The following is a 20,731-nucleotide window of genomic DNA, read 5'->3' on the forward strand; positions in this document are numbered from 1 at the left end:
ACGGGCTCCCAGGCACAGAAGGAGGGTGAGTAATCTGAGGACATGGCATACTGAATGTGGTCTTTCTCTTTACTAGGCATTTGGGCCTGGATCTGGTACCTCGAAAGGACTTTGAAGTAGTGGATTCGGACCAGATTAGTGTCTCAGATCTCTATAAAATGGTAAGAAATCTAACACAGGGTAGTTTGTTCCTGCACACCTCATTTTTTCTCTTTTGTTTATTTTTTCTAATTATGTTATGAAACAGTGTTGTTAAAATCATTCATTTATCTTTGTCCTGGCATATTTAAGGGGGCTTCCATGTTTCCACAGGACATATCACACTTGCTTTTTAAAATAGAATTACTGTACGGAGTTTTTGGGCTTCCTGTAATGTCTATGGGACATTTCTCTGTTGATTTTGCTGGTGAACAGAGCTCCTTCAGCCTGCAGCAGTTACTAAAATTCTAGCTCTCTCCACCTCTTAAGGGGAGAAGATAGTTGAAGCTAAAAAGAGCCAATTATTGGTTCATGTAGTGATTAAACCTGGAAATAACCTATCAGTATTTATAAGAGATAAATCCTGATAAAGCCTTAGCTGTCTATTGGTTGTTATAAAAATGTATTGAGTTGACTAATGACCAAGGTTACATATTATAATCTGAATGATATGTAACTGAAAGGTACAAAATTTTAAAGTAAAACATATAAACATCAGAAATCGCAGGTAAGTATTAAATTTAGACTAAAGAACTGGGTAAAACCTCACTTTGAGGAGTATATATTCAGAGTATATATTGGTGAGAATTACAAGTTTTAGAATTAGTTTAAAGTTTCTTTTTATTTATTTACTTATTTTTATTTAAATTAAATTTATTGGGGTTTCATCGGTTAATAAAATTATAGAGGTTTAAGTATACAGTTCAACACTACATCATCTGTATATTGCATCCCGTGTTCATGACCCAAAGTCAAATCTCCCGTCACCATATATTTTACTCTTATCTGCCTTCCCGCCTCCCCCTTCCCTCTGGTAACCACCAAACTATTTTCTGTGTCTGTTGGTTTTTGTAGTTTCTCTTTTTTAAAAAATGTAATTTGTTGGGGAACAGAGAGGATACGAAATACGTTGCCTGGTCAGGGACCCTGGAAATCTTCCTAAATAATATACAAATAACACACCAGTTGCTTCTTTGTATTTGCTTGCGTATATTTACTAGTGTATAAAAGCGTTTATGTACAGTCGCCTTAACTGTGCTCTGTGCCATGTGGTAGGTGGTGAGATAAATTAAAGATGACCAAGATATATTCCCTCAACAATTTAGGGTCTTGGTTCCTAATCCTTTCTGGGTCATGGAGGGTCAGATGAAGTTTCTCCTCTGTTCAATGCACATATGGTTTTGCATGCAGAATTTTACACTCAATTTTAGGGAACTGCTGGATAGTTCCTTCCGATGCTTGCTCCTGAAGCCCATGAAACGTGGTCCACATATCTAGAAATTAATGGGATCAAACAGTTGCTGTATATTGCTGCTGCCATGATTGAGATATGCACTGATGCTCTTCGAGGGAGGGACTTATTTCCTGAGGCTCACACTTTAAAAGGCTCCCCCCAGCTGATGTGTGCAGAAAGACTGGAGTGAGGCAAAAATAAAAACAAGGAGCAGTTCTTCAAGCAAGAAATTTTAATTTTAGTATCTTGGTCTAGAGTTGGAATTGTGGAAGTGGTAAGTTGCTGGATTCTGAATACATGTTAGAGATAGCTCCAGTCAGAGTTGTTGATAGATCAAATTGGTGTGTGTGTATGAAAAAGAAAGGTCAGAGAGTGACTGCTGTGCCGACCTGCTCAGCTTTGCCCTGGGTAGGAGTGGAATAGGAAACAGCGTGGGAGGAGCAAGTTAGAAAGTAGAGCGCTGTGGGTCAATAGTTCTGTTTTTCTTTTCTGGCTCGAGACGCCTTTTAGACCTCCACACTGAGTTATTGAAAGTACGGAGTTCAGAAGTGAAGTTCAGCTATAATAACTTGAGAGTCATGAGAGTATTTATGGCATTTAAAGTTGTTAGGCAAGATGACCATCTCCTTTCCCAAACCTCCATACAGTGAAACCCAGTGACCGGCAGATCCCACACAACACTTCCAGACAGCCAAGCACCAATAGACATTGAAGAAACCTGCCACCTGAAAGTTAGAGACTAAAACAAATACATATGAGAGTTACTTGCAAGAAACAGAAAACATGAAAATATAAAACACAATGGTAAAGATAAGTATATAAGCAAATTCAGAATACTCTAGTACTGTTATACAGTAGTATATAACTCATAAGACAGAAGAATTAAAAATAGCCGTAGCTACAATAATTTGTTAATGGATGTGCAGTATCAAAAGATGTAAATTGTGATATCGGGAATATAAAGTGGGGATGTTGCCTAAAAGAGATGAAAGTTAAGTTGTAATCAGCTTAAAATAGACTATTGTATCTATAAGATGTTTTATGTAAGCCTCATGTAACCAGAAGGCAGAAAGCTACAGTAAAGTAACGTACAAGATAAAAAGAAGGGAATCAAAGCATACCACTACAGAAAATCTTCAATTCACAAAGAAACACAGCAAGAGAGGAGGTAAGAAACAAAAGAACTGCAAAAAGAGCCAGACAAGAATTTCTAAAATGGCAATAGTAAACCTTTACCTATCAATAATTACTTTAAATGTGAATCGATTAAATTCTTAATCAAAAGACATAAAATGGCTGAATGGATTAAAACAAAATGGTCCAAGAATACACTACCTACAACAGACTCCCTTTAGTTTTGAGGACACAATAGGCTGAAAATGAAGGGATAGAAAAATATAAATCAAAAAATGGCAGTGATAGCTATTCTGACATCAGACAAAACAGACTTTAAGTCAAAAACTGTTAACAACAAGGTGGTTATATAATGATAAAGGGGTCAGTTCATTAAGAGCACATAACAACTGTGAATATATATGCACCCAACTTTAGAGCACCTAAATATGTAATGCAATTATTAGCATATTTGAAGGGAGAAGTAGACACCAGTACATTAATAGGGGACTTTAATACCCCACTTTCAACAATGGATAGATTCTCCAGACAAAAAATCAATAAGGATACATTAAATTTGAACTATATTTAATACCAAATGGACCTTAGAGACATACACAGACTGTTTCATCCAATGGCAGCATAATACACATTCTTCTCAAGTACACAGAAAACAATCCCTAGGATACATCATATGTTAGGCCACAAAACAAATTTTAACAAATTTAAGAAGATTGAAATCATTTGAAATCTCTCTCTGACCATAGTAATTTGAAACTAGAAATCAATAACAGGAAGAAAACTAGAAAATGTACATATATATGTGGAAATTAGGCAGCACATTCCTTAACAACCAATGGGCCAAAGATGAAATAAAAAAAATTTTGAGACAAACCAGAGGAAACATAACATAATAATACTTATGGAATGTGGCAAAAACAATTATAAGAGGAAAGTTTATAGTGATAAATGGCTACATTAAAAAATATATTTTGATCTTAAAAAAAATGAGAGAACTGAATTTTATACCTTAAAGAACTAGAAAAGGAGCAAATTAAGCTCAAAGTTAGCAGAAGGAAGGAGATAACAAAGAGGAAAAAAATAAATGAAATAGAGAATAAAAAAAAACAATAGAAAAGATCAATGAAACTAATAGTCGTTTTTGAAAAGATAAACAGAATTGACAAATCTTTAGCTATACTGATGAAGAAAAAAAGACTCAAATAAATTATAAATGAAAAAAGACACTATAACTAATAAAACAGAAACAAACGATCATAAGAGAATGCCGTAAACAATTACATGCCAGCAAAATGGACAACCTAGAAAGAAACATACAACCTACCAGGACTAAATCATAAAGAAATAGAAAACTGAAGACAATAACAAGTGAAGAAATTGAACTAGTAATAAAAAAATTTTCCAACGAAAAAATCTAAGACCAGATGGTTTCATGGTTGTATTCTATCAAAAATTTAAGAATGAATGCCAGTTCTTCTCAAACTCTTGAGAAAATTGAAGAGAAGGGAGGGCTCCCAGACTTACTTTACAAGCTAGCATTATAACCCTGATACCAAAGCCAGATAAGGACACTAGAAGAAAACTATAGGCTACTCTCTCTGATGAATAATGGATGCAAAAAATTCTTGACAAAATACTAACACCAAATTTAACGACAGATGAAAAGGATAATATACTACAATCAAGTGGGATTTATTTCTGTGATGCAAGGATGGTTCAACATATGCATATCAATAAATGTGATATGTATATCAATGGAACAGACTAATACTTGTCAAAGGAACTAATAGTACTCAATAGAGAAAGGATAGTCTCTTCAGTGAGTGTTGGGAAGACTGGATATTCATATGCAGAAGAATGAAATTGTATCTCTCTTACACCACGCAGAAAAAATACTCCAAATGGATTAAGGACTAAAGTGTTAGACCTGAAACTGTAAATCTCCAGAAGAAAGTACAGGCAAACAGCTGCTTGGCATTGGTGGTGGCAATTATTTCTTTGATATGACACCAAAAGCAAAAATCATTAAGTAGGGGTACACCACACACACACACACACACACACACACAAAAGCTTCTGTACAGCAAAAGAAACAACAAATGATAAAACAATCAACAAAAGTCAACCTACAAAATAGGAGAAAATACTTATAAACCATATATCTAGTGAAGAGCTGATGTCCAAAATATGTAAGGAACACTTAAAACTCAATAGAAATCAAATAATCTCATTTTAAAAATGGGCAAAGGATCTTTGTTCCAAAGAAGAGATAAATGCATGAAAAGATGTTCAAGACCACCAGTCATTAGGAAATGCAAATTAAAACCACAATGAAATATTACCTCACACCTGGTAGAATGTCTGTCATCCAAAAATCAAGAAATAAATGCTGGCAAGGATGTGGAGAAAAGGGAACCCCTGTGCACTGTTGGTGGGAATGTAAATTTGTACAACCATTATGAAAAGCTATATGGAAGTTCCTCAAACAATAAAATATAGAACTACCATATGACCCAGCAAGCCCCCTTTTGGGTATTATCCCAAGTAATTGAAATCAGGATCTCAAGGAGATATCTGTACCCGCCGCCCCCCCCCCCCCCGTTTATTGTTGCATTGTTCACAATAGCCAAGACACGGAAACAGCTCAAGTGTCCATTGATGGATGAATGGATATAGAAAATGTGGTGTATTTATACAATGAGATACTATTCAGCAAAAATAAAGGCTATCTATCCTGCCATTTGCAATAACATGAACGAACCTTGAAAGCAGTATACTTTGTGATCTAAAGTATGAAATCTAAAAAAGCTGAACTCAAAAACAGAGTTGCATGGTGGTCGCCAGGGGCTGAGGAGCAGGGAGAATGTTGGTCAAAGGGTACAAACTTCTGCAGTTATAAGAGGACTAAGTTCTGGAGGTCTAACGTACAGCATGGTGAGTGTAGTTAACAATAGTGTATCATATACCTGAAAGTTCCTAAAAGAGTAGGTCTTAAATGTTCTCATAACAGCAACAACAGAAAGGTAATTATGTTAAGTGAAGACTATATTAACTAGCCTTATTGTGGTACTCATTTCACACTATATATTGTATTAAATCATCACACTGTACATGTTAAACTTATGCAGTGTTATAGATCGATTATACCTCAATAAAGCTGGAAAAAAACTTTCCCAAAGCACAGATATGAGTCTCTAGATGAAAAAGTCCAATAAATATTTAGCCCTTAATTGTAAAATTTCAGCTTACTAAAGCTGAAAGCTTCCTGAGAGGAAAATAGGTCACCTACTAGGAGTTCATTGTAAGAATAGCATTTGTCTTCCTAAGAGCAACATTGAAAACTAGCAATAATGAAGAGTTGCCTTTAAAATTATGAGAGAAAAAAATTTAACTTAGAATTTTATATTTACTGAGTCACATTATCAGTCAAGTGGGAAAGTAGCCTAAGAAAATTTTAGTCACTTAAAGTCTCAAAAAAAAAAAAAAAGAAGAAGAAAAAGTAATGGCTTGGTGGAGAGCCAGAGGGGGCAAGAACAATTAAGGGGATCATTTTATAAACTAAATGTCTAATCCATGTACTGTATATTTGAATCTAATAATAAAATAAAAATTTAAAACTCTTTTTAACTCCTTTCAGGAAACTACTGAGGAATAAATTATTTCTTTAAAATAAGGGAGTAAACCAAAATATGCAATTATGTGCCATCCAGGAAAAGAATTCCAACTTACTTGAGAGGTGCAAAGATTTCTCAAGTTAACATCTCAGAATGACATTTATGTTACAGTAATATAAGCAAGTTTTTACCAAAACTTGTGAGATATTAAGAAAAAGGTTGAAGTGAAATAGATGTAAACAAATGTGAAAATCTTCAGCTTCCATAATAAGAGGCCAACAAATAAATCTAAACTTAAAGAGAGAACACTATAAGTGTGATGTTTAGAAATATTTGATACATTCTTGGCAAAAACACAGTGAACAGTTGAAAGCCCTTATCTCTGGGGAACAGGACCGGGTGAACAGAGGACTGGTCATTTTATTGCAAGCTTTTAAAGCTATTTAATTTGGAAAACCATGTGCTTATGCTACTTTTAATACATTTAAATGCTAATTTAAAACATTGGTTTCTCATTAAGGCCTAAGGTACAAGTCTCTTTATTTCATTTGTACTGATTTTCCATCTTTTTATCTCATGTATTTGCTTTTTGACAGAAAGAATTAGATATGATGAAGAACTTATTTTGAGAGTCCATAAATTAATTGAAAACCACATATTTTTAATTATATACAGTAAATATTTTGGTTAAAGCTTAAATTTATTAACAAGGTTCAAAGAGTATTAACATTTAAATCTATTGCTAGAGATTATAAAGACTCAATATGACACTTTTTGATTATAATACTCCTTGTCATGTATTTTACAGGAAACCTTTGTAAAAAGGATTATACCTTAAGTTTGTGTTTAGACCATTTTGTTTTTCATTAAAAAATTCAAGACCCTACACAAGTGTTGAATGATAACAATTGATAAAAGTCACTTTAAATATACAGATGAATTTTCTACATCAGCGGTCCCCAGCCTTTTTGGCAGCAGGGACGGGTGCTCCTCTGAGGCTGGATCTGGGGTGGAGCTGAGGCGGTGATGCTCGCTGCTCACCTCCTGCCGTGTGGCCTGTTTCCTGACAGGACCGGAATGGTACTGGTCTGCAGCCCGGGGGTTGGAGACCCCTGTTCTGTATGACGAGAACCAAAGGAAGCCCTGATGCTCCTCAGTTCTTGCTTCTGCGTAATAGCGAGTCTGAACCCACTTTCAACAGAAGTGGCGCTGCCTAAACTAGAAAGCATCTCAAAGGCAACAGTGAAGTTACTGCGTCAACCTTAATTAGCCATGCCTCTTTGGGAAATGTGATCGCTTGAAGGTGACATAATATGAGACCTTCTAAACTGGGGGTGGAAGGGCTGGGGGCGAGGGGGGGTCTCGCAGAATACTCACATTATAATCCTTCCACATCAGTATATATCGGGAACCGTGTCAATCTGTTATCTTCTAGTGCTAATTAATATTTTTAGTAGGTCAGTGTGTATGTTTCCAATGCTGGATTTAAATCAGTTGATTAGATTATTTACTAAAATCAAGCATTATTGGTAGTTCTGGCTAGATATGTTTTATATTTCCTTGTAAGTCTCACAATACCTAAGATAATTCTTAACATGAACAGAAGGCAATTCTTATGTTATTCAGTTAGACAGCTGCACAGTGTTTTTCTCCCATAATGGTAGACTTTGTAGACTAAATGGACCAGAGACTTCAAAGGGCTGAAAATGAGTTTTCTATGGGGGAAAATTTGGCAAAGACGGTAATATAGTCTATGCATTTTAAAATTATTTTTTGAAATCCATTATTAGGGACTTAGGATATAAAGATGATTAAGAAAATCACTTTGCTCCCTAGGAGGACAGAGTCTAGCGTTAGGTAGCAAATGCAGAAACGTAGTAAGTCGAGCCGTAATACCGTCAACAGTGGCTCCGTAGAGCTGGCCAGTGCTGGCTGCCTGGTGACAAGGCAGTGGTTTTTCCTCGCAGCGCTGTGAAAGACGTTCCAAGACTCCGTCCCGCGCCTTGCTCTGGCCACCCATGTGGTGTGCTTTCAGGCCGGGCTGCAAAGTTCTTCCCAGATCTGATGCCTCTGAAATCTAGAATGATATGTTATTGTCAGCACGGATGTTTTGCACTGGAATTAGCTGTAAACTTCCATATATAGTTATAATAGAACATTTATGTTTAAGATTGCTAGTCGCTTTTAAGAGTTAGTCAGTAAATCCACTTGAAAAGAATGACTGTACAGCCCCTGGACGTAAACTAAAACAGTGGAAAGCATTTGCAGCTAGTAACCTTCCCAGCAGGATGTGGGTCAGTAAACCATAGGGAGCTTGATTTTTTTTTTAAAGCCTCATTTTTAAAAAGCTTTTTTTGTAGCCTATTTTATCTGTGAACTTTCTTCTGTACACATACATTCTATGCGCTTATTTCCCCAGCTGGTAGAGGCTGCTTTACTTATATAGTTGTCCCTTGGTATTCCCAGGGAGTTGGTTCCAGATCCCCCGCAAATATCAAAGTCTGCAGATGCCCAAGTCCCTTATGTAAAATGGCATAGTATTTGCATATAGCCTACATTTGCATGTAGGCTACAGCTGGGTATGCCTACACGTCACTTCGTCCATGTGGATTCATTATAGTGCTTGGCACGTGGCATGTTCAAGGTTTGCTTTTTCGAAACTTTCTGGAATTGGTTTTTTTTTTCTGAATATTTTTAAACCATCAGTTGAATCCGCAAATGCGAAACCCATGGATACAGAGGGCCAACTTTTGTTGATATGTATTATGGGAAAGTATAGTCCCATGAATGAATATTAATAGTCAGCAATAATTAGCTAAATTAGCTAATAATGTACATGAACATTTCTTAATTAGAAAATACAGCTAGTGAGATGCATTTAAATTAATGTTTAATTGTACTGCAGTTTTATTCAGGCTTAAATGTATGTATTTGAAAAATAAGTGAAACCATTCTACTCAGCAGCCATCCTTTCTCGTGTGGGACAGCTCACCAATGAGTGGGCTCTCACCTCCAGGGCCCAAGCAGGAGCAGCGTGGAACTTTTGTTGTTGAGTTTACCAAGACCAGGGACCTAACATTTGTGAACCCACCATTCTTTCAGCCAAGGATTTATTTCTAAATGGGACCGATTTTTCTGTAATAACTAGCTATAAAGAAGAATACCAATAGTGGTAAGAATACTAATTATAGGTAACAGTGATCAGCCACTTAAAATGATAGGCAGGCGCTATGCTGGCTTACTCTGCACAAACCCTGTGAGATGGAGTTCAGCACAATATGTTATCCTCTCTTTACAGATGAAGAAATGCAAGCGTGAGTCAAGGTTTAAAACCAGGTGTCCTGGCTTCTGCACTTACGTCCCCAAATGCTATGTCATGCTGCTTATGAAATTTGAGCCTCATAATAACTCTGTTAGGAAGACAATAAAAGCTTTATCTCAGATTTACAGTTAAGAAAAATGTGTCTTGGAGAAAGTAAGCAATTCGTTTGAAGTTTCACCGTGCGTGTGTGTGTGGCCATGACCGGCATCTGCCCCTGCCTTGAGCCTGCAGGAGAGGAGCAGCGCGGAGGCTGTGGGCAGGGGGCCCTTGCCGTTAAAGGCCGCCCCTCCTCCGGTGTGGGGAGCCCGCTCGAGACGTGGTCCATGCAGCATGTGGAGAGGATGGCGCCAGAACGGAGGGCCAGGAGCACACACCACCTGTGACGTGGCTGGTACTCTGAGCTGGAGAGGCCTGGGTTTGAATCCAGACTTCGCCGCAGCCTTACTCGTGACCTTCAGCAAATTGCTTTCTCGTACTTAGCTTTGGTTGGCTCATGAAATATGAGTAGCATTTATCTACTAAGGTTATCAGAATTAAGTGAGATCACATCTATAAAAGACATAGCAGGATGCCTAGCATATTGAAGGTCCTTAATAAAGTTTCCTTCCCAGTTGAGTGAATTTTCTTTCTTTCCATAGCATTTATCTAGCCGGCAGAGTGTACAGCAAAGCACGTCCCAGGTAAGTGTTTTAACCAGGCCTCTCTCCTGGTCTTTTCCCCCAACTCTTTCTTTGACAAGATTCCAACATAGGGGTGCGCCGGGACACAACAGACCCACTGGCTTTCCGATGGCGCAGTGGCCTTCATCTCAGCAGCCCTGACCTCTGAGTGAACCTGGCCAGTCTCCGCTCCTCTGTGCAAATTTACCTAAGTACACCTGACGGAACGGAACGGAGACTGAATCAATCTGGAAGAAAATAGAAATGACATTTTAACTATTACCAGCTAACAGTGCAAAGTCAGTATCTCAGAGAAGTGACTTTGAAAATAGTTCCCTGGGGAATTTAGATGTTTGTGGCCCGGTGGAGATTTTGAGTTTACTCCCACGTTGGAAGTACCGTTCCCATATCTCCTTCGCTCGGTTTATGTATTTATCCACCTCACACCAAGCATGTCGATGTGGCATCCCCGTCAGCTGAGGAGACACCTCAGTCTTTCTTAAATGGTCCCCCTCACTGCGTTTCCATTTATTTGTGATTACTATAATGAAATACCGTTGTTCGCCTTCCTCGTTAGGTAGATACGATGCGCCCACGTCATGGAGAAACTTGTCGGATGCCAGTGCCACATCACTTCTTCCTCAGCCTGAAGAGTTTCACCTACAACACCATTGGGGAAGATACTGATGTCTTCTTTTCCTTATATGATATGAGAGAAGGCAAGCAGATCAGGTAAAAGTTACGAGAAGTTCTGGTGAAGTTGAGACCCGGGGCTAGGATGGTGTGGCCGGGGTCGTGGGCGTCTCTGGCTCTGAGAGAAGACAGATGCACAGAGGAAGCAAAAGAAGATAAAGAACCTCTGCTTATCTAGCTGGGAGTTTTGCCTCAAGTCCCAGTGTACCCTGAAGGCACGTGTGGCCTCCTTTTTATCCTGTGCCTATTCTTACACGGAAGCTTAAATCCCAGTCTTGGCTCTCGCCACGTCAGGGAGAAACAAGGATGCTTCAGTGCCAGAGAAAACAAATAGGAGAAACCTAGAAAAAAGCAGCTTCAGCAGAGAGGCCCAGATCTAGAGTGCGGGCTCTGCCTTGCTGCAGGCGGGGGAGAGGGTTCACAGGCAAACAGGCTGATGGCGTCCTGTCTGTGGGTAGCCAGGCCCTCGGCGCCATTCCAGCCCTGTGAAGCGGGGAGCATCTGAGCAGAGGGGAGGTGGCCTGGCGCCATCCTTTCTCTTTGCCTTGGGTCGAAGGAGAGGCTGCAGAAGGGGGCTGGCGTGAATCTTGGCGGAGCAGTGAGGCCCTTAAGCTCGGCGGCTGCAGCAGCGTTTCCCTCTGGGAAGGCAGGGAGGAGCCGAGGAGACACCCCAGCTGCCCCTCCTCTCCTGGGGTCGGGGTCCGTCGGCCCTTGTAGCCGAGTGGGAATTTCAGAGAGCCCAGACTGTCTCCTAGTCATCGTCTTGGCGGGACAGAGAGGAAATAAACCCTAGAATACTTTTACATTGCTTAGTAATTTCCTGTTGAGAGTGCTTTATGGTTTTGTTCTTGTTTTATCACTTAAAATTTTAAAACAGCTATTTCTTTTCCAATTGCATGTCACATGTGGGAAAATTAAATGGATGCGAGAACAGAGTAAGAAGGAAAATCTGTCTGGCGTGCTCCGCAGTGCCTCTGATCTTGACCCCCCCCCCCCATAAATAAAAGGGCACAGAGCTTCCCTCTGGCATAAGAATGCGATGATGCGCTCATTAAGGAGGGCATGGCGGTCTGCCTTGGCACCAAGGGCTTCCGGCATGTGCTCCTGGGAAAGCTGTGGCGGAGAAGGTGGCGGTGGTGGCGACGACAGCCGCAGCCGCCGCACACACGCCTGTGGGGCTGCAGGGTGTGGGTTCTGGCCGCCCTCGAGGTTCGCAGACTTCATTCGTATTTATTTTCGTGTGAGGCAGAATTCTTTAAGCTAAATGTTATGGGAACTTTTAATTTGTGAAACAGAGAAAGTAGAATCACTCCTCTGTCGGAGGGAAAGGGGGCTAACAGGAGCTCGGCGCGCCCTTGCGCCCACCCAGGGCCCCGCGGAGCCGCGGGAGGCCGTGGGCGCTGGCTGACCAGCCGAGCGCGCTGCGCCGTCTTCCTGTGTGCGGGGGCTGCGCCGCCTCGGCGCGGTCCCGGTGCCCACGCTGTGCCCGCTCCGCGCCGTATCGATCCCGGTGCCCACGCTGTGCCCCCTCCGCGCCGTATCAGGCCAACCGCGCGGAGATCGCAGCCGGGCGGAAACACCCTGCTGCTCGGGTTTGGGGCGCGTGCAGGATCGTCCATGTACCCGTTGTTTTATCTTTGGACTTACTGTTTATAGTTTAGCCTCAGAAACAATAAAACACTTAGAAAGAAGAAATGTAAAAAGAAAAAAATTTGTAGTTGCGGGAAGTGTTTAGGTCATTTAAAAATTCCTAGATATCAGAGGACTGTACCACCATCCTATTCACATAATAAAAGTATCAGGTTCTTCGCTGAAAATATCATCTGCTTATTTAAAGTGTGAACTAATAAGCAGAATTTTAGATCTAGATTTAATCAATAACTGTTCTTTCTTCTTTCCATTAGGATTTATGTAGTTGTATGAGCCCTCAAAAATTTTAGATCATTGAGCCGGTATTACCAGATAATTATGCTTTCTTTATGATTAGGGATTGCATTGGTCATAGATTGCTTTCTCGAAAGAGCTGTCTGAAGTCAGGAAAGGTTAGGGATGTATTACGTCAGGTGTGGTGTCGATAGCACAGTCTGCTTAGTTGTTTCTTCTCAAGAGAACTCCACGACTGATGTCACATATTTCTGGTCGTCTCCAGTCAAATGGTGCTAGTCCGGTGTTCGGTGTCGCCCAGGTGCGCTCACCAGTGTCGGAGAATGCAGGCGAGCAGGGGAGCGGGCCAAGGAGAAGGCCACACAGCCTTCCACTCTGTCTCATCGCTGATGAAGCCGCAGGCACACGTGGGAAGGCTACAGTGCATGGCAGACCCACCTGGTTCAGCCCGATTGACTGGGGCAGATGAGTATGAGACGATCGCAGAGGGAAGAAGCAGCAGCTGACAGGCCTTGGTAGCTCTGTTTTTTTGTGACATTTCACCATTCTGAATAGAATCATGAATATTTCACCTTGAAATCCTCAATCTCGGATTAAAACCTCTCGCCTGAGCTTCAGCTCCCTATTTCCTTTTCCTGCCAGACCTCTGCCCTTGGGCACCCCCAGACATCTCTATCTCAGCATAGCTGAACTGAGTTCATTTTCTTTCCTCAGCAAATATACCTCCTCCTGTGCACCTTAGGTCAACTGGAAGGCAACATTTGCTGAGAGAGCCATGTCGGAAACTCAGGAATCCTCTGAGGCGCCTCCCTGCCCCCTTTCCTTCGCACTTAATCACGGTACCCTGTCAGCTCTGTCTTCAAAATAATAAGCAAATCACTGACCCCACTTCATCTCTGCTGTCACACCAGATCCTTCACGTTTCTCCCCGAACATAGACTCCTTGAGTCTACTGCCTTCCTGCCCCGAGTTGTTCTCCACACCAGCACCGTGCTTCTCTCCTGAAATGCATACTTCGCTCTTGTCCGCTGTCACGTGACCCGATGCCCTTGCTTTTCCGTGTGGCCTGGAAGGCCCAGCATGATATAGCTCTGCCTGTTTCTCTCTCCTGTTTCATGCATCCAGTTTTAATCTCGATGAATTATTTGGCTTTCCCTAAATATGCCTTGCCCTTTTATGCCTCTCTACTCTTGTTGGCTTGGTAAACTCCGGTCCGTTCTTTAAAACTCAACTTTGTAAAACCTTCCTCAATGTTTATGGGTAGAATCAGGCCCTGGGACTTCATCGTGCCCACGAAGGCACCCTGTACCTAGCTTTATCCCATTACTAGATATTTTATTGTCATTGTGCACATGCTGGAATGGCAGCATCCTATGTGTCTCTTGTACCATTTTCTCCCCAGTGCTAAGCACAGGATTTTGGATATTGGAGCATTAAATAAATACTTACTGAGTGTGAATGATTACGCGTATCTGTCAAATAAGTACCTTGGGAATCAGTACACTTTCATGTAATTGAATAGTTCCAGCATTTACTGAGGGTGCCTGTTTGTAGGCCCCCGGAGTAACTGCGGGGGATTTAGAGGTGGAAAAGAATTGCCCTGCCCCTGAGGAAGCCTGAACAGGGCGTTTTGGGATTCCTGAAGACGTGGAACGTGTTGTTCCCAATTCCAAGCAGCAGGTAAGCAGCATGGAAAGAAGATGGGTGGCCTCACTGACATGGCAGGACTTAAAGCACAATAAGAAGACAGAGAAAAACAAATACAACCTGTTCAGTTAGAAACGTCATTATAGAGGTTTCTTTAAGCTAAAAAATGAGAGGTCCTGTTTGTTTTATATATGTATCAATGTGTATATATAGATATATATTTAATCTGTTATATTTCAGACTTTACTTTGTATTTAGGATTAAATTGTGCATTTGGGGAAAGAAATAGTCAGCTTTCAAAAGGTAGGAGAGATGGCTTTTCCTGTTACAATGAGCTGGACCAGTTGTCACCACGGTTTTGAATTTGATATTCAAAGAATTATTTTTTAGAAAGAAAAGACAGGAAAGTCGAGAACTGAGGAGCCAGAAAGGGCTCTTGTGGAAAATGAAAGTAACTGAATTAAAGAATGGCCAGGATCCTGATAGGCCATTAATTCTTTCGTTCAACAAATATTTGTTAAGCCTCTATCCAAGGTATTGGGATACATGGTAGGGACATCGAAGTAAGCGCGAGGGATACCTGCTTGTCTCCTTTGAGCTTACTATCCAGAAGAGAGACCAGCTTTCTGTAGATCATTAAACCCATGATGAAATGAATAAGTGCATAGTTTCAAAATTATGATAAATGCCGTAAAGGAAGATCCTGCAGGGTGCTGTGAAGCCTCGTGTAGGCCGGAGCGAAGGGGAGCCCTCGTGACACCCACGCCCGAAGCTTACGCCCAAAGAGTGGGCGACATGGCGCAGGCGGAGGGCTCGGCGCAGGGCAGACCTCGGCGCGCTCGGAGAGCTGAGAGGCAGAGAGCCAGAGCAGGAAAGCGTGGCCCGGGAGGTCATTGAAGGGATATTCAGGGACCGATTACAGAGCGACGAGTAAAATGCTGGTTGTCAGAGCCCGGGGAGAGGGGAAAGTTGAGAGGTGTTTGTTAAAGGGAACGAAGTTTCAGTCACGCGCGATGAGTAAGTCTTGGAGGTCCATGTACCGCACGGTGCCTGCAGTTAACGGTACTGTCTTGGAGACTCAAAAAGTAGCTGGGGGTAGGACTTACGTTAGGTGTTCTTATCTCACACTGTACATAAAGGACACGAGGAGACTTTTGGCGGTGATGAACATGTGTATGGCGTGGATCGTGGCGATGATCGCTCGGGTGTATACGTTCCGAACTCATCCGGTTGCATACGTGAAGTATGTACAGTTCTTCCTATGTCGGTCACGCCTCAATAATGTGGTTTAAAAAGAAAAAGGAAATGTGGGGAGCTGTGAATTTTTCTAGCAAATGTTGCACCTGATAACAGTTCAGGTCTTACTGAAATGTATGTGTTTTCTTTGTCATCATGTAACCAGTATAACAAACATTATGCAAATTTGCATCATACTCTGGTACAGAATTTTTATGATAATCAATGATCTAATTATAGGCAAATAAAATTGTCTTTCTTTTGGTGAAAAAAAAAACAGAAGGAATTACCTTTCTTTCCTTTTTCTATTTTAAATGGCATTTATCACCTTCTACATTCTACATAATTTAGTCACTTATTATGTTTATCACTTACTAGCTGTTTAGTCTCTTTAAATATAAGCTCCTCCTGGGCAGGGATGTGTTTGTTGTGTTCACTGAGGTAACCAAGTACGTGAAACAGTGCTTGGCACCTAGTAAGTGATTAATATAAATATTTGTTGAATAAATGAGTATAACCACCCAAATACAGCAAAGAGACATAAGGAGATGAAAAATGTGAACGAAGAATGAAGGGACCTGGAGAATAGAATGAGAAAGGTTAATAAACATTTAATTAGAATCACAGAGAAAGAGAAAATAAAGAATGGAGGAGATGGGCTCCAAGACTAATGGCTGATAATTGCTCATCACTGATGAAAGACATAAGACATAAATAAATAGAAGGCTGCTTATTCGTTTGGCTCTCACAAGACTCTTCCTCGGGAGCCGTGCACTCTTTGATAACTGTCGGAGGATGGAGGCGCCAGGGCGTTAAACCACCTCTCTCTGTGGTGCAGTGAATTTAGAACATCCAAGTCGGGCCAGAATGTTTTGTTCTTAACAATTACAGTTGTAGTTGGGAAAAGGCATAAAGCCCACTGATGGTTTATGGTGTCTTGATGAAAAGGTTTCACCAACCTAAAAAAAGACTCGAACAATTTGACTTTAAAGCACTGTTACATGTAGATACAATTAAAATTAAAACATAAAAAGTAAAGATATTCACAGAAGAAACCCTTAGGTTTTCTAACCCAGCTTAGAGTTAGATGTGACCTTGAGTGAGGACCAGAGCTGCCATTGACAGCACATCAAGCTGCCCCGTGGAAGAGCCACGTCACAGCTGCTTCCAGCGCAGGCCGTCGCGGGCAGCTGCTCAGACGTGGCCTGGGTTTGTCGGCAGTTGGATGCTTTCCCGTGCCCCTCAGTTTTGCTGAGCACCTCCTCCACGCGTACACGCCACGTGTCAACAAACCAGGGCACTGGCAAGCACCCACTCCAGACCAAAATAAATGAGTTACACTTTTAGCTTAGGATGCCGGAGAAAGAAAAACAAAGTGAACCTGAAGAAAACAAATGGAAGAAAATATAATAGAACTTAAACGATAGGGAAGATCAATAAAATAGAAACTGATTCTCTGAAAAAAAAAAACTTTATAAAAGTAGATATTCTAGTAGCAGGAGTAATCAAGAAAAAAGACATAGGTAAACTATAAATATGAAAATTTATATGGAACACATTTTTAAAAATTGAGGTGAAATTCATATAACATAAACTTAACCATTGCAATGTGAACAGCTGAGTGGCACTTCCCGCGGCCGTCATGCCGAGCAACCGGCACCCCTAGTTCCGAACTCTTTCATCACCCCCAGAAGGAGCCTGAACCCGAGGAGCGGTGCTCCTCATTCCCTCCGCCACAGCCCCGGGCAGCCGCCGGTCTTCATGCCGTCTCTCTGAATAGTCCAGATTCTTCACAGAAGTGGAACTGTACAATATAGGACCTTCTGCACCTGGATTCTTTCACTTAGCATGTTTTTAAGGTTCGCTCATGTTCATGCATCAGTTCTTTGTTTCTCTGTGTGGCTGAGTAAGGTTCCGTTGTGCGGGTATGCCACAATCTGTCCGTTCATTCATGGAGGGACAGTTGTGCAGCGTCCACCTTTTGGCTGTAGCCAGTAGTGCTACAGTGAATGTGTATGTGTATGACCTGCTTGAGTGCCCGTCTTCTGTTCCGTTAGATACACATCTAGGAGTGGGACTGCTGGACCACCTAGTAATTCTGTTTAACTTTTGAGTACCCACCAAGCCGTTTTCCACAGCGGGGTAGATCTTATGTTAAGTGTTCTTATCTCACACTATAACTAAATTAAAAATAAATAGGACATTTCCACCAATAGTGTATGTACAACGGTTCCAATTTCTGCACATCCTCATCAACATTTGTTATTTTTTTAAAATTTGTTTATTTAAATTACTTTCAAGTATACAGTACATTGGTTAGACATCTATATAGTTCATGAAACGATCCCCCCCACTTGCTCCCTCCCTCCTGCGGCCCTCCGCCTAGCCATCATGTTAATGCTGACCATTCCCTCTGCCGTGCTCCCCATCCCTGTGACCATTTATCAACTACTGATTTGCACTTCTTCAACCCTTCAACCCATTCTCCCAGCCCTGCAACCCACCTCCCCTCTATCCGTCACCAAATTGTCCACTATATTTGTGAGTCTATTTTTGATTAGTTTGTTCTTTTTGTTCCTTAGATTCCACATATAAGTGAAATCATATGGTATTTATCTTTCTATATCTGTCTTATTTCACTCAGCATAATAACCTCCAGGTCCATCCATGTCATTGCAAATGGTAGGATTTCATTTTTTTAAATGGCTGAGTAATATTCCTTTGTATATATGAACCATAATTTCTTTATCCAATTGTCTGTTGATGGGGCATTGTTATTAATTATAACTATTCTGTTGGATCTGAATTAGTACCTTATTGTTGTTTGATTTGCATTTTCATGATGACTAATGTGAGCTTCTTTTTCTGTGTTCCTTGGCCATTTGTATACCTTCCTTGGAGAAGTGTGTATTCAAGTCCTTTGCCCATTTTTAATTGGGTTATTTGTCCTTTTGTTTAGTTGTAAGAGTTGTTTATATTTTCTGGATAGTAGACCCTTATCAGATATATAGTTTACAAATATTTTTCCTATTCTGTAGGTTTTTTTACTTTCTTGATAATGCCCTTTATTGCACAACAGTATTTAATTTTGATGCAGTACAATGTACCTAGCTTTTTCTTTTGTTGCTTTGATGTCTTAGGTATATTTAAAAAATTGCGTGCGTATACTCTGAACAATTTGATACCAATAAACTTGTGCTCATATGTGTAAGAATGTTATTTTGTAACAGCAAATATCTTAAGGCAATCTAAATTTCCATAAGTAGAGAAATGACTAAATAATAGTGTAACCTTTGAAAAGATTGAGCCAAAAAGTGAGAAGGGACAGAATTAGTTTTCTATTGTTCCATAACAAATTACAGCAAATTTAATGGATTTAAAAAAATATTGATTTTTTTAGTTCAGAGTTCTATAGGTTAGAAGCCTGCCCGGGCACGTCTGGGTTCTCTGCTCAGGGTGTCACGAGGCTGAAGTGGCAGCTGGCCTGCATTCTAGTCTGAAAGCCCGAAGGGGAAACGTGCTTCCAAGCTCATGGTTATTGGCAGGATTCAGTTTCTCATAGTTGCAGGACTGAGGTTCCCACCTCTTGCTGGCTGTCAGCTGGGAGCGGCTCTCAACTCCCACAGGCCACCTGCTTTCCCGCGACGCAGCCCCCCTTCATCTTTCAGCTAGCAGCAACGCAGTGAGGCCTTCCCATGCTTTGAATCTGCTTTCTTTTCTGCAGCTAGCGGGAGAAAGTTCTGTGTTTTTAAAGGACTGATGGGATTAGGTCGGCTCACCTAGACACTCTCCCTATTTTACTGTCAGTTGTGTCATATAATATAACCTCATCATGAGAGTGAAAGCCACTATATTAAGTCCCGGGGCTTATGCAACCTTGGGATTTGGGGGACAACTTGTGGGACCATCTTATAATTCTGTCTATAACAGGAACTGCTTCTACATAAACACATTCTGTATATAAAAGGAAGTTAATGAAATGTTTTTCAGTGAAAACAGCAAGTTTACAACTATATGTATAGCATGACGTATTTGTGGGAAAAAATTATATATGTCTATGCATATGATGTAAATGTATTATAATCTTTAGTAATTTTTAACAGACTAAAGTTTTCAAAAAGAATCCTTCAACTGACATATTTGAAGTTTTGGTAGTAATTCTTAAAGTAGCTGGCAGCAGTCTTAAGGGAAAGACAATTATAGCAAAGTATAACAAATATTGGCTTTGCTATACGAAAAAAAAATATGCCAGAAATTTTTCATTTATATTTCTTCTCTTCAAATCTCCAACTTGGCAGTGTGGAGCACACATCTGCTTTGCTTTTCAGCGATGAGGTAAGAGAAGAACAAACCCTATAAATGGCTAGAATTTAAAATGTCTTTTGTATTTTTTTTCTAATATCATGGATGCCCCCTTCTATAAGGAACTCACTCATTGCTTTTCTTAAAAAAGAAAAAAAAAGATACTTTTCTGTATACACATCTATTATGATTTTTAACCATTATCTTAATCTGTTTAATAATTACCACACAATTACCTCCTCAAAATGGTACAGATAATCTTCTAGAATAGAATTTGTGTTAGCTGTAGTTGGTTCCGTACGGTTACACTTCTCTTCTCTATTATGTGAATTTCCTTATTCACAGGAGGAGTATTACTGTGTAACTAACTTGTTTTCTCTATAGCACTTGTGTGTCTGTTAATACGCCTGGTTCTCTCGCAGGCTCTCTACAAATTAAACAGAGTGCTCTAAAGCCTCGGGGCGCCAATGATTGATTTCAGCACTCAACTGACTTTCCCTAAGGAGTCTTCCGTATGCCCCGTTTTTCTGCCAGGCCTTGGGAATGCAAAGTTGCCCTCAAAAACTTAACCGCTCTTTTTATCACGTGAGAACACTTATGTTAGCTATCTTTTCACTGATGCTGTGCAAAGCAAGCTAAAAAGCCTCATTTCTCCCTCTCCTGGCATTTACTCAGCATTCAGAATACCCTGGTGTGGAATAAACGTTTTCTTGAAAATCAGCTGCTTCTGTAATTGAAGTGTAGAGGGCTCCGCCTGCGAGTCAGGCATTCTACCCGAGTACGATAATCTGCTCCTGTGAAAATCTCA

The 20,731-nt window shown here is 40.6% G+C and overlaps 1 protein-coding gene across 8 annotated transcripts in view; it reads left to right on the top strand.

Annotated features, from left to right (window-relative positions):
* DOCK3 (dedicator of cytokinesis 3) overlaps positions 1–20,731 on the top strand; it is a 290,877-nt gene that overhangs the window by 140,551 nt on the left and 129,595 nt on the right. For all 8 annotated transcript variants that reach the window (XM_036218582.1, XM_036218583.1, XM_036218586.1 and 5 more), the window contains 3 exons: positions 77–161; positions 10,141–10,182; positions 10,739–10,893. In XM_036218582.1, the coding sequence (XP_036074475.1) occupies positions 77–161; positions 10,141–10,182; positions 10,739–10,893 (282 nt within the window). The remainder of the gene's footprint in view (positions 1–76; positions 162–10,140; positions 10,183–10,738; positions 10,894–20,731) is intronic.

This window comes from Rousettus aegyptiacus, unplaced genomic scaffold (assembly GCF_014176215.1).
Source record: "Rousettus aegyptiacus isolate mRouAeg1 unplaced genomic scaffold, mRouAeg1.p scaffold_m13_p_4, whole genome shotgun sequence".
NCBI classification, from domain to species: Eukaryota; Metazoa; Chordata; class Mammalia; order Chiroptera; family Pteropodidae; genus Rousettus; species Rousettus aegyptiacus.